The sequence below is a fragment of the Chlorocebus sabaeus genome, chromosome 21 (assembly GCF_047675955.1).
Source record: "Chlorocebus sabaeus isolate Y175 chromosome 21, mChlSab1.0.hap1, whole genome shotgun sequence".
Taxonomy (NCBI): Eukaryota; Metazoa; Chordata; class Mammalia; order Primates; family Cercopithecidae; genus Chlorocebus; species Chlorocebus sabaeus.
The window spans coordinates 70,778,381-70,793,721 of NC_132924.1; the positions used below are offsets into that span (position 1 = coordinate 70,778,381).

At 34.1% G+C, this 15,341-nt stretch overlaps 1 protein-coding gene across 7 annotated transcripts in view; it reads left to right on the top strand.

The window, feature by feature from the left end:
* CACNA2D1 (calcium voltage-gated channel auxiliary subunit alpha2delta 1) overlaps nt 1–15,341 on the top strand; it is a 498,706-nt gene that overhangs the window by 262,935 nt on the left and 220,430 nt on the right. For all 7 annotated transcript variants that reach the window (XM_073009174.1, XM_073009173.1, XM_007982343.3 and 4 more), the window contains exon 4: nt 9,660–9,719. In XM_073009174.1, the coding sequence (XP_072865275.1) occupies nt 9,660–9,719 (60 nt within the window). The remainder of the gene's footprint in view (nt 1–9,659; nt 9,720–15,341) is intronic.

The following is a 15,341-nucleotide window of genomic DNA, read 5'->3' on the forward strand; positions in this document are numbered from 1 at the left end:
CTGGGCAACAAACAAATCTGCCCTCACTCTCGAGGGAGACACTATCTCTATATTCCAAGGCAGTTTGCTATGCATTCTTGAAAAACTAGTCTCTTTCCCTCTGTTCATGTGACATGCAGAAAAATGAGGGTCCGAGGATAAATTTCTCTCAGTGTGGTGATTGAAACTGGGACTAATTCAGAGGACTAATATAGTCAAAAGAATTCTGAAGTTTGTAATCTCAGCGAAGGTATGCCCTTTCCAATAACTTTATTATGGAAAGAATTTAAGACGGCTTTTTTTCTCTCAGGTGTATGTAATATTTTCTCGTGAAAATAATTTTAAGAATTCAGTTTATTGACTTTATGAGGAGTCTCTTAACATCTCTACCTTAGTTTTTAATATATAATAGCTTGTATTTATTGAATACTAAGCACATATCATATTTACCCCTTATAATACAAAATGATATATGCACTACTAAAATTCTCATTTTACAGTTGAGAAATTGTGGTAAAAGTTATTAATTTAATATGTTACTGGTCAGAAGTGGCAGAGCTGTTTTTGCTATATTATGCTTCCTTAGTTATTCCTAGTAGTAAAAAATAATTGCTAGATATGTGAAGGAGTGGTCACATGGGACATAAAACAACCAGTTTAGGGCAACTTAGGTTGGTGTTTATTTGTAGACAATTTGGTTGGTATGCAAAGTGATTGAAGGCCTTTGGAATTAGTGTGACATACCAGAATGCAATTCTCAGGCTGAAGAGATATTTGCATTCTCTGAGTGGATGATCTCCTAATGTAAATAGTTTGATGTTGTGACTTAATTTTGTGGGATTTTAGACTAGATTATCAGCAGGACTATAGTATAGGAATGGTCCTCTTTTTTCCGTTTTTCCCTCTCCACAGTCCATTTTCTCTCCCTTCTCCACACTGATTCCTTCCTGGGTTTTTGAATCTGCAGCAGTCAACATGTAGAGAATAAGGTAACTGACAGTAGCTAAAATTCTAAGACCCTAGAGTGGAATTGCATGGATTAGTATGTATCCCTGCCACTTGCCTGGCCATATTCTACTACTTTTTAAGAGACAGGTAGTATTGAGTTAATCTAGCAATTTTTAAGAATTAGGTGTTGATGTATGCTTGTCATGTAGGAGGACAGCTTTTGTGGCCAGAAAGTCACAAAAGTCTAAGTGTTATAATACTGAATGAGGATGACTTGGTGAACCTGGTTATAAATGTTGATACAACTTTGAAAATGCTTGGAAATGATTGTTTCCACAATTCCGTACACACTGAGTGCTTACACGCTGCTGTACATTGTATAACATACTGGAGGTGCACAGATGTGAAAGAACTGCTTCCTGCACTGAATTTACACATTTACTGATTTAGAGGGAGAGCGAATTGAGTATAGCGTGATGGGCCATGATAGTATAAGGTTATGGAACTAGTGAAGGGCATGGGCTATTTTGTTGTCTTAGGATAATTATATTGCTATTTAGAACGGTGCTTCTTAAAAAGTAACTCGATCTGTATGTCTAATAGCTCTAAAATATTACCCTCTAGAACAGTGTTTTCAAGGTGAATCTACGGAAAAGGTGTAACATAGTAAACATGTAGATTTTCAGGAATGACACCAGCTATGGAATCAGAATATTTGGATGATGGTGGGGTTGGAGGGGTTTTCATCAGCTCCAGATTTGTTGAACAAGTTCAACACGTAATTCTTTGCAGGTGGCAAAATGTAGAGTAGAGCTGCAAATTATATTCACTCGGACAACCTTTTATTTTATTTTGCGCCGTAGATCCCAAAGAAGGTATGATGATAATCAGTTGTGTATTATTTATTTTCATACTGCTAAAAGGATTTTTGTTCTTCTCACCAGATTTTATCTCCCTTACCCTGCCTTCTGTATTTCAAGAGTCTGCCAATTCATTCAGAACTAATTACATCTCTGAAGATCAGACTTGAAGCTTTGTGATTAATTTTAAAGTATTTCATGAATATGGCAGATCAGGTTGAAATCTATACAACACACTCCAGAAGCTATGAGGCGAAAGTTTTATTTTTCACGTGGCCACAGGTAGAAAAATAAATGATGACTGGCTTGATTTCAGCAAGTTTTATTTATATGTTTTGCATGTATTACACTCCCTTAAACCTCAAGCTGTAAAGAGAAATTGTGTTTGTATTATGAGATTTTTATTTCCCATAATCTGGCATGAAATCAATTGTAAGAAAATGATAGCTATCAAAAAGAGTTAATCTGTATTCTTACAATATACCTTGTACATTATAAGATTTATCTGTAATGTGGCTATAAGAATTTTTCAGGTAAGCATAAGTAAAATGTAAAAACAGCATTTAGTCATCTTTATAAGGGTGGGCTTGCTAACCTATAGCATAATAGCGAGGGGATCAGCATGTCTTTGGTTAAGTTGCCTTCCTTAAGTGATGATTTAGAATCGTTCAAATTGCATCATGAATGCCTGTGAAGAAAGAGGGTCTCTTGATGGAGTGAAGGAATAGGTAGGTTTGTATTAAGAAATAAGACCTATTCTATATTCTGTTAGTAAATATGCAATTGATGTATAAAATTTTGATGCTGAAAAAAATCTTAGAAATGGCTCTAGCTTAGTTTCCCTGAGGGGTTTTGTCCTCCTCCAGATATTATCTTAACTTTCCAAAACCTTCAGCAAATAATTTCTCATACACCATTGACTGTAATTTGTTTGTTCAGTCCAAACCTTGAAGGGATGATGGGTTTCTTCTTAGATAAATCATTCCTCATGAAACTTGTGGAATTTCTCTTTGCATGTAGCCTATTGGCAAGGAGAATCAGCAATATCAATATCAGATGATGTTTACATATTTTTAAAAAATACACTTCCAACCAATGCCTAAGGTTATAGATCAGATTATTATAGTGATTACTTTGTGTAGGGAAATTGGTCAGAAGAGGTAAAGAAGGTGAACTTCAAGGTGATTTGTAATATTTCTATTCTTACATAAACAGTTATAAAGTGAATATAAAGATCAAGGTGAATTCCGGGGTGTTAGGCTCAAGACTGTTTGTTTCTGTGCTTTTCAGTATTTTTAGCCTCCCCAGTACCCTCCACCCCAGACCAAAAAAAAAAACACACAAAAAAACAAAGAGACCTGTGGCTAAATCTTGTAATTGGCTAATGACACTATTTTTAGAATCCTGCCTGTTCTTTGAGATATTTGCATCATGATAGAAGCAGTACTTTAAAAATGTATTCTCCATGTGGCAGAGCTCACTGAAATGAAGTAAAACAAATAAAGCGTGTATAGTTTAACTATTGAGAAAGCATCTGTGAAACACTGACCACATGATATTATGTGTGAGTGTGTATGATGTGTATGGTATATGAATATAAGGTCACTTTAGAAGCATAGTTAATAAAACTATGTCTTATATTTTTTTATTCTGTAAACTTGCATATAACAAGTCTCAGTAAATGTTCATTGAATAGAGGCAAACACACTAGGCTTCTTGTCCTAGAAATAACTTTCCCCCCTAGTCAGGGTATTTATCTAGTTGCTACAATTATCAAGTGTTGAAATATGCCAAAGTTAACTCATCCTGGTTAGTCCGTTTACATTTTATAACTTTTAATCCTCAAATCCCAGTTTCCAGCCTGGCTTCTTTAGCTAACAGAACCATTTCAAAGTACTAATAATGTTTCTTTATAGAAACATTTTTAGCAATCTGTAAGTGCAGCACATGTGACTTAAACATATAGAGCAGTTTCTCTGCACATTAAGATTTTCATAGTAAAATCCTTGTTCACTGGGATATAACAAATTGTTAGAAGCCTTTGGTAGAATTTTGCAGACCATACATGTTTATATGAATTGAAACTGCATTGTTTCCCATTATCTGGTTAAGGTTATTGGAAAAAGAACGTTTTACCTTTGAGATGGAATATTATACTAAATATTCATGGAAATATTATGTTGTTATGTCTGTTGAGGCCTTCAAGACTGCCTATCAGCATAAGAAATGCTGAAGAAATGTCACACCTTGCCTATACCCTTCCCCGCCCTTTAGAAAAAATAAGGTGTCACAGGGAGAACACAATGATATTTTCTGCTTTCTTATTCTATTTGTGGTAAAAATAAAATAAAATTGAACTTATTTTACAGAGCTGAACTGTTGTATTCCCTGAATTGCTATGCTTTTGGTTATCCTATGGTTTTACAGACCAGAGCTTTTCTGCAGGGTAAAATACAGTGAAAACTTAAGGACCGCTAAGATTTTTTTCATTTATTTCACTCATATTTACGTGTTGAAGAGGTCATTGGTGATTAGAGTTCTGACATAGCCTACTCTGTGGGTTTATGTTTGTCAGGTTCAAATGGAAGCAAAACTTTACTGAGTTTGTATTATGCTGGATATATAGAATGCCAAGTAGAAAATGTAAGGTTAAAAAAATCCTAGATGCAAAATTGTTAACTTTATCACCTAAACTTGTATTGTTAGTGAAAAGCAGCACCAGAATTGTAAACTAGGTCTGTCTGATTTACAAGTGCATGTTCATTATACCATAGCTCCAAAGTAATTGATTGTACCTGTAGGCTTTTCTTTCGGACATTGAAGTCTGTTTGTTCACCTAAGTCTGCTATTTTCAGTAGGTATTGGTAGAAAATTCAAATGATTATCCTGATCCTTTTGATATGCTAAGAACCTTTTGATGAAGATAGTAGGTGAAACTCCTAGAGTGATAATTGAATTGTCAACATAGGTATAATACAATTTACTAATCTGTAATGGGTGTTAACTGTTTGAAGATTAATCACATACCACATGCATGTTTTATTTGAATTTGCTGTTGTAGATCACTATTACCTTTTATTAAAAAGGAAAATCTTGACTTACATTAGCTGAAGACATTGTTTTGAAATTTAGTGATATTTGTTTAAATGGTGTCTGTAAGTCAAATATTTGTATATAAACAAGAGTACCAACATTATGGGACTCTAACTGAACTGTTATATGATCCTTGATGGTTTCTTTTTAAAGCTATCAAAAGAAAATTTCTCATAATTTCAGAAAGCAAATTTTATCTTTAATTTGCAATAAATTTGCAATCTAGGAAGCAAGTTACATGTTTGGAAAATAGTCTATTTTTTGGAAAAATATATGTGGATATTGATTAGGACAGTAGAATTATATCTTTATATACTGTATAATACTGCTTTTATAGAAGTTCATATCATCTGACAGAATTCAATGCTAATGGAAAAGATGAAGATATGACAAAAAGTAAAGGTTGAGAATGAATAGACCTTCAAGGGAGCTGATCTTTCTCTGATCTGATAAAACCTCTTCCATTCTCTATCCTTCCCCCTGCAGACCACTGCATAGCAAAAGCGTTTTTACTGATTAGCAATAATCTCTCAGGATTTGAGGATAAGACCTGTAAAGATGGTTCCCAACTAAAATATGGTTTTCGTTGTTGCTGCTGACTTTGTTTTTCATTTTTTAGTAATTTCTAAAACTTTGCTGGGGATTTTTTTATTAACCTAAAATAGAATTCTACTAGTGTTTTGGTTTTGATATTACTCTGTCTTCATATATACTGTGATGGGTTTTATGGGAATCTAAAGAAGGGTCTTGTGGAAGGAGCATAAGCTTTGGAGTCAGAAAGTCTGGGGTCAAGTATATTTTTGTTATAGTTGTAAGTCCTTAAAGCCTTTACAGTGATTTTCTGTTTTAAATGTTCAAACCAATAGGTAGGTAGGGATGCATACATTCTTAACACATCTATTACTTTGTATAAATACTTATTTGATATCCAAAGGATTTTCATATATACATGTAATATCTCATTTACAACAAAGCCATTTAATAAACCTTGCTGAATATCTTAATATTAGCAGAATTAAGCTTCAAATTTTTCTCATAGGTATTCATTGTAATCCAGGTTTTTTATTTCTGTGTGGTACTCTGTCTGGTTTTAAGATCTGATGCTGTATTATACTGTGCCATAAATCAGAAATAATTTTTTTTTCTTTTTCTTTTTCTGAAGTAAGTTACTGTTACAGGATATACTTATATAGCCAGCTGAGAAAACAGGAATGTTCTATTGAGCAGATACTCACATTTTATTGGATGTTTTATGTCTCTTTTTAATTTTTTTTTTTTTTTTTTTTGGAGGCAGAGTCTTGCACTGTAGCTCAGCTGCAGTGCAGTGGTACCATCATAGATCACTGTAACTTTGAACTCCTGGATCCAAGTGACCCTCCTGCCTCGGCCCCCTGAGTAGCTGGGATAATAGGCATGTGCCACCATGCCAGGCTAACTGGGTTATTTTTTTTAGAGACAGGATCTCACTATGCTGCCCAGGCTTCTCTTGAGCTCCTGGCCTCAAGAGATTTTCCCGACTCACCTTCCCAAAGTGTTGGGAGTACGGGCATGAGCCATGCGCCTGGCCTTTGACAGCCTTAACACAATTCACCAATGGCATTTAATGGTAGCTCATTAGCTTTAAAAATAAAATGTCAGTTGACTAAAACGGAAGTGAATTAAAGACTTTATGTGTCTAGAAGACATGTCAGTTTTCTATAAGTAAAGACCAGCTGGTTTTTTGCACGAGAAATAGCACCACTGTGACTGTTGACTCTAGTCTCAAGATAGACTAAGTATCTAAAGTTTAGTATTATATGCTTTCTCATGAAATTTGCTAGGTAAAAATATTTATTAATTTCTTCATGAACAACGAAATTAACAGGAGTAGAGTTTTCACGATTATATATTTCTAAAATTCCAACCTGGGGATATGAAATTTAACAACTTTCAAGCTTCAGACCAGCCTTTTAAAGTGCATAACTTCTTTGGTATACATAACTTCATGCCTTTCTTTATTTTTCTAAAAACTTTTTCAGAGTCTTGCAATACAGGACATTTACTTTATAAAATTAGTGTTCAGAATACATATACATAAAGCTGATTTGGACTCTCTTCCTCCTAAGGAATTGTGTTACAGTGTATTGCCATTGTTATTCTGTTTCTCTGGAAATAGTTAACTGTGATGATTACTGTCACTATAACTTACTAAACATAGATTGTGTTCAAGTCATAAGCCACGTGATTCTGGGGGAGATCAGGTAAATTGCACTTTCTCATGCACTCCCAAGGAGGAAGGATCTGGTAGAGTTACAGCTGGTGCCTTGGAAACTGCAGAGCCCTGTGGGTGAATGCTCACTAGTGTGTTTTGTCTGCTGAAACGGCATCCTCCTGTGTATTCTGAAGAAAAATCTGAATATTCTTCTCTAAGACCCAAAGACATTTTAGAGTTGTAATATTTCTTAATCTAAAAATGTTTAATATTTTATGCGGTATTTTGTTTAAGTTCTGGAAATTTTTTTTTTTTTTTTGCCCATACATATAAAAGTTTAGTTATTATATTGCTTTTTAAAATGGGGAAGATTTATGTTGTGAATTTTGTCAAGAGCACGTCTTTGGCCGGGCAGGAGGGCTCATGCCTGCAATATCAGCACTTTGCGAGGCTGAGATAGGAGGATAATTTGAAGCCAGGCGTTTGAGACCCAACTTTACGAAAGAAAGAAAGAGAGAGAGAGAGAGAGGGAGAGAGGGAGGGAGGAAGGGAGGAAAGGAGGAAAGGAGGAAAGGAGAAAAAGAGGAAAGAAGCTGGACTTCTTGATGCACACCTGTAGTCCCAGCTACTTAGGAGGCTGAAGTGGGAAGATCACTTGAGCCCAGGAGGTCAAGGCTGCAGGCCTGCAGTGAGCTATGATCATACTACTGTATTCCAGGCTTGCAGACAGAGTGAGACCCTGTATCAAAACAAAGAAAAAAAGAAAAAGCTTTCCTGCTTATTTTCTCATTCTGTCTTCTCTTTATCTTCCCATACTGAAGTGTTTCTATAAAAGAGTTGCTTCCATTTCCATTCTGTTTGCCGTTTTATTCATTTTTTGCTTCATTTCTCATTTGAAGTTGAGTTTCCAAAAGTGTTATGATGCAGTGTTTCTGAAATGTATATGCTTGTCTGTTGGCTTTGCAATTTAGTTTTTGTTTTTGTAGGGAGAGGGAGCCGCCTTTTGGTTACTCTACGTGGTACAGTTTCTAACACTTCCTAGCTCCTTATATATTCCATTTCTGCCTAGTAGTGAAAACCAAAACCATTGTCCTTTTAGCACGCTATGGTACATTTTCACTTAAATTTAGCTTTGGAACTCTTAAATTGAGATCTCCTGCTAGGCGATATTACAGAGTCACTGATAAAACCTATGTAACAGCTTAGAAAAATGAATAGATTATAACAAATCACAGGGATAGAAGCCAATACATTAACATAAAAACTGATCTAAAAGATGTTTATCCAGTGTAGACTGGACCTCCACAGGAAGAACTTATACTAAGGAATAGTTTGTAGATCACAAACAGCATGAATCAATAAACGACTCTGAGATTTGTAATTTTTTAAACCTAACCTGATAATTTCTATACCTTAATAAGTAAGTTTAGTATATTTATTTTATTTACTTTTCTGTTTGCTCAGTTTTATCACTATCTTCTAACTGCATAAGGCAAACCACAAATAAACTCAACACTGCACTATTTTCTCAAGGGGATCCAGGGAGAAAATAGAACCATTACTCTTTGAAGTTGATAGCTGACATATATATATTGTTTACTGTGTGCCAAGCACTGTTCTAAACACTTTATAACTCATTTAGTCCTTCCAATAAGCCATGAGGCAGGCTTTTACGTTATTCACATGAGATAATGGGAGAAGAATCTTAACTTTTCCCAAGGTTGCACAGCTAGTAGTTTGCAAGGGCTGGTATTCAAATCCAGACAGTCAGGTCCCCAACTCTGTGTTGCTAACCATTAAACGTCACTGTCTTATGAAAGCCTATCACATGGAGAACATCATAGTGAAGTTGAAAAATACAAAGAGAAAAGTCTAAAAGCTACTGGAGTTGGGGAAAAATGTTTATAAAAAGTAATTAGCAGGCTGACACTAGTACTGTCATCTCCCACTGAACTTAATGGAATAGCATTTCAAAAGTGCTACAGGAAAATAAATTGGCTTATAATTCTTAACTACCTTAGCATATACAATTGAAGGTGAAATCAAGCAATTTTCAGATGCACAAATCCTCTATCAAAGATTATTGCTGAAAGAACTACTAAAGATGTGCTTCAGCAAAGGGGAAGTTATTTCAGCTTTTGTGGCTTTTGGTAAAAATGCAATATGCAATTAAGAAGATGCCTAGTATATTAGTGCATAGTAATCTCTCAGTGTCTTTTTTTTAGAGAAATATATGCTCTAAAGGTATTTACTAAAAATAAGATGAAAATTAATATACTCAAGTTTTTTTTCTAAAAACTGAAGTATTAGTCATTGAAAGAAAGCACTCATAGAGGACACTATAGCTGATGATGGCAGAGGTAACAAACTCAGTGGTATTCAAGAATAGTATATTATTTATATTGCTAAAGAGTAAATATACATACATCAACTTTAGTAGATTACTAAATGATTTAGAATTTATGAATCATAATGATCATCTTCTGCTTTTTATGTCCTCATAATTGATTAGAAAGCCCAAGCATTTTATATAACAATTCCATATTATGTGGTCATTTGAATTCTAAGATTTATTGTTTGTTTTTCAGCGCCTGGCATTGGAAGCGGAGAAAGTTCAAGCAGCTCACCAGTGGAGGGAAGATTTTGCAGTAAGAACCCCTTTTAACTACTTGGTTTAAGTAGCTTGACATATTGCGTATGGATAATTATGTTAATATTAAAATATATTTTAATGATGGAATCTTACGGGATTAAAAATAACCACACTTGTTGCTTTTTAAAGAAGTTGCTTTTGGGTAATCAGGGCCAATTAAGTTAGCCAAAATGTACTTTCTTATGTTCCATATTACCAAAAAAAAAAAAAAAAAAAAAACCCTTGAAATGTTCTTCCGTAATTAAAGGTACATTATTTATAAAATACATTAAAAATAGCATTACATTTTAATATCTGAATAATTTTTGTCGAGATTATGAATATACAAGTTGAAAAAAGTTGCCTTTAAGTACTTTGAGTTTTTAAGAAGCAGTATACATATTATAATCACCATGACGGTGGGCAATATAATGAAAGTGAGAATGAGTATATTCAGCTTCTTAAAATTTAATTTGTTTCACTTTTAAGTAATCTCTCTTCTACTCTGGCCTACTTTGAGAAATGCCAGCTGACATTAGCAGTTGCATGTTTTTTTTTTTAATAAACTTGTTTTGTAAACTAGGAGTTACTAGTTTATAGAAATAGCAGAAATTCTCCTTGTGGTAAGGTCTGCATATCTGTCATTTATCCTCTTATGGCCAAGGGGCATAGTAAAAAAGATATTTCCTTAATAATCAGAAATTACTTCTGTTACATATTTGCATGATTACAGTTGTAATGAAAGAAAATTTTTTATAATTTCTGATCACAGAAAACTTCTGGACAATTCATTCTGGAGATATAACCAACTCCCCTCTACCTTCCCACATTTAAAATAAGTTTAGAATGTAAGCGACAGCTTAATTGTACTCTTTGCAAAGCAAAAGTCTCAAATTTGAAGGTATGTAGTTGTGCTTCAATAGACACTAAACTGAAGTTTAGGAATTAGCACTTCTTTGTGTTGTATGATTATGTTGAATATCAAAGGAAAATGCACTAAATGATATTTAATTCACTTATATAATACATAGACTTTCATTCTTGATACTTGTGACATTATTTGTTTTTTACTGTTTGTCACTAATTTATGTATTTTAAACAGTCTACTAATGAGAGACTCTATTTGACAATTGCTAGTTTGTTTGATTCTCTACTAAGCTGATCATATCACTTAATCTGATTGGTATTAATATTATGTAGGTATTGGCTTTGTCTACAACCTTTATCATATATAGGTTAATAAAGATCAATTTGCTATCCATGATATATTAAGGAAAAAAATCAATGATTAAGCTAAAAACATAAGCTCCTAGAGCATCGAGCAAACTGTAAGCTCATCTAGTGAATGAAGGGGCTTGCAATATACTTAGTTGCTTTTAAATAGAAACGGTTTTTTTTTTTCGTTTTTGCAAATAGGTAAAATGCAGCAAAACAAATCTAGCTAAATATATGTTTGGTTAACAACATTAAATATAAATTACTCTTCTCTTATCTCCCACAACATAAAGCATACATGGTAAAAGCCGTGTAAAGTCATAATAGATGTGTGGCTAGCACATGTATTCTGCCTAGCATGGATGTAATACGCTTGGTGCTGTTTTAGTTTGAATCTTCAGTAATTCGGAGAACTCAAAATGGACACACAAAATCAACCTCTGAAATACATAGATTATACATTCCCTGTTCAAAACACCCTTTTTTCTTTGCATTAAAGTCATTTTGTAGTATTTTAAGTAGTCATTGATTAGTTGTATGTCGTTTTCACTTTTTTAAGGAGCAATAATGTGGAAAAAAATTAACTTGGCAAGTAGGGTTGTAGTAATGCCTGTATCACTGGTGTTGTTTTATTTAAGTATTTATTAATTTCTAGACATTAGGTTTCATTTCCTAATTATATTGTGAACTCTTTAATATTGGTCTCATTAACACTAACATTTGGCAATGATTTTGTTTTCTATATTGAGGTAATAGGTGACCACAACACAAACACAACACAAAAACTCTCAATTCAAGTTCACTATTACCATATTTTATTGAATGTATATCATCAATTGTAAGGCACTTAGTCGTTCTATTTATTTTACTTATTTCTAAGAAAAAGCCACTTGGCCGGGCACGGTGGCTCACACCTGTAATCCCAGCACTTTGGGAAGCCAAGACGGGTGGATCCCTTGAGGCCAGAAATTCGAAACCTGCCTTGTCAACATGGTGAAACCCTATCTCTACCAAAACTACAAAAATTAGCTGGACTTGGTGGTACATGCCTGTAATCCCAGCTACTTGGCAGGCTGAGGCAGGAGAATCACTTGAACCTGGGAGGTGGAGGTTGCAGTGAGCTGAGATTGCGCCACTGTACCACTCCAGCCTGGACAACAGAGAGAGACCCCATCTCCCCCACGCATCCCCCAAAAAAGACACTTAAATTATGATGCATCAGCAATTGTATCTTAGAGATGTCAAAATGTGAAAAAAATTACCTTGAAATGTAACTCCTATTATCCATTTTTTCAGTGCATATATCCAAGTAGCAGTACTGCTAAAGAACATTGTGCAAGAGGACAAGTCAGGCCCACAATAATACAAAAGCCATTACTAACTCTTGTATGGTGAAATAGAAACTGAATTGTTTGCCCAGTAAGTATTAGGAGTTCTTAGCAAATAGTGGTCACCATGTGGGAGAATTCTTGAACAAATTCTGTTCCTAATTTCCCCCTTGGTTACCTCACAGTTTATTTAGGGCCTATCAACACACTGATTGATATCAAAAGAGACTGTTAAAGGGAAAACAAGTTAGACCACTTAGAGTCCTGTCAACTCATTTCCTGAGCATCCTTCCTGAAGGACCGTGAATGATGTTGACAGGACACATGTCTGTCACAGTTTGCACACTGAGAATTGCTATTTCCCATATCTTACCTTGGCAGCCATACATAGTCTTTATGATAGCCCTTCCCTTTGAAATGCCATAGAGTGATAGAAGGTTTAGATAGTGGTCGTTTTTGTGCTTGGAGAATAGAACCTCAGTGAAGACTATCTAATCTTAAGACTCAAATAAATAAAAAGTACAAAAATAATACACTCCTCTCAGCTTTTTTGTTGTTGTTGTTGTTTCTAGTAAACTGGATGGTGTTTTAATGCACAGATACAGGCAGGTTAAATAAATCCTTCAAGACCAGAACAGAATACAGTTCAAATTGATGTTTGGAAATTAGAAATCATTAACATTAAATCTCTTGTTTTGTGAAAGCACACAAAACAATTGTAAATTTTCTCAATACTTTAACCAAACATTTAAAAATGTTTAATTTGAAGATAAATCTACCATCTTTCAAAAGGTCCTTCTTTTAAACTTTATAATTCTTTTTATCTTTTAAGGTATTTAACAATGTGCATCGGTGCAATATTTCTTTAATGCCATCCTTTAATAATTTAACACTAAGATGATTTAGAAGGCAGACATAATTTCCTAAAAGGTACATTAACATTTCAAAGAGCAATGTAATATTCTGATTCTTCCCTCAAGTGTAAGTAGGCAAGTTTCATTAATATTACTCAGGCAAAATGTTGATTAACATTCCCTACTGTGTAATGTAGAGAAATCTCATGAACAACAAGAATAAAAGGCAAAGCACTAATATGCTGGCAACAACAAAGGGTTCATGCAATTCACACTCTCTCTCAGCTCCATTCAATTCCCAACTGAATATACAATTGAGGGAACAAAGGGCGTACACTCTAAATGGATTAAGATTTATGTGGTCATGCATTTACAAGTTCAAACTAATATTTGCAAATAAGCTATGTCTACCACCTGCCTTCTGGGTCTCCATACAACTTCTGGGTGTTAAAGGTGACATTTCATGTCACTTATGATGGACAAATTATTCTATTAAGGGCAGGTGGGAGAAGCAAAAAAGAGCTTGGAAAGCTAATTGTTCCGCATGAAATAATTGCTATTTCTACCAAACAGATCTTTTCCAATTGCATTTAAAATCTCATTTGATTGCATTGCAATGGTTGGTTAACTAAAGCAATTTTGTTTCCAACGAAGCTTGCAATATTAATTGTACTTACACATGTATAAATATCAGGGGTGTCTAATTTGTATTTTAATAAGTAGGATCTTTATGTATGGCTTATTAGCACCAGCTTGTTACTGTGCAGGCAGAGTACAGACGTCTAGAAATTGGCCAGTACATAAAATATTTGAAGAGTCCCTTTTAGCTTCAGCTTCACAGACAAAGTAAATTAGAAAGTGAAAATGTTTCTGGTGAAGTTGTATGTTATTGAGTGTCAGTGAGGCTAATTTAGTTCTCCAGTTATAGCTTTAATTTTGTAATATTAAAATTACTTTGCCAAATCATATTTTGAAATTTTGATATTTAAAATTTTGTGTTTATGTGAGTTAAACTAATAGTCACTGACATTATGTATTTAATCATTTCATCTATCCTTATTCATTTCATGAAATTGCATCGTTTTTATTGCTTGTAGCAGAAACACTTTTGAATATGTGGGATGGGAAAACTCACTGTATTTGTTTTACTTAGAATCGAAGACACACAGTCACTTGGTATGAGGTCTTGGATATGAGAGAACTGACTTTTAGGGTTAAAAAGTGAGGGCATAGCTTGTGTTAATGAATAAATAAGTGAATTTTAATAGATCACCAATATGATTTTAGGCTCTGGCTTTATTTAGTCTTTCTTAGTTTCCACCTTTGGTTGAAACACTGTTGAAATCAAGAGCTTGCATATTTTAATGTTTTTGCAACATTTCCGCTATGTAGGGAAACAATTTTTTATTACAGCTTTTTAAAAAATTATACTTTAAGTTCTAGGGTACTTATGCACAATGTGCAGGTTTGTTACATATGTATACATGTGCCATGTTGGTGTGCTGTACCCATTAACTTGTCATTTACATTAGGTATATCTCCTAATACTGTCCCTCCCCCCTCCCTTTATTACAGCTTTTTAAAAGTCTTGAGACTTTATCTTCATCATAAAGATAGATTAAAAGGGGTCATAATGCAAAACTCATTTACCCTCAAATTCTGGAAAACCAATATAATGTAAAGGAGTCAGGTGTATTTGTGTGCCTTACTGTTTTTGTTCATACATACATATAAATGCTGTGGTAAGAGTATTAAAACACTGGCATAAAAAGTATTAACCATGGGCTTAAAATTGTTATACTGGGTGATAACCCATCTCTTTTGTTTTTTATATTGAAAAGAAGCAAAATATTTAACCATTAATTACCTAGGCAAAAACACTAGTTTCACAGTTAACAATTTTAAATATTTTCTAATGATTTTACTGACCTCAGTTTCCATTTCTATTAAAGCCAAAATGACAATAGTACGTGATAGTACAGTAGAAGCCCCTGCAGTCAGACATTCAAACATCATGATGATATGTCTTGTGATAATGCACACGTAGATATAAATGAAGCTGGGTAAATTTCCTTCTTTTTCTTCCTTTCCTCTCCTCTCAGGAAAGGAGGGAAAAGTTAAAAGAGAACAAACATCCTTGGCTTAGGAAATGGGGAGGTAGCAGGTGGTTCTCTATATTTTCAGGACCGATCTGCTGCTTCAGTATCCTGGGATTGAGATGATGAAAATAGTGATAAATTA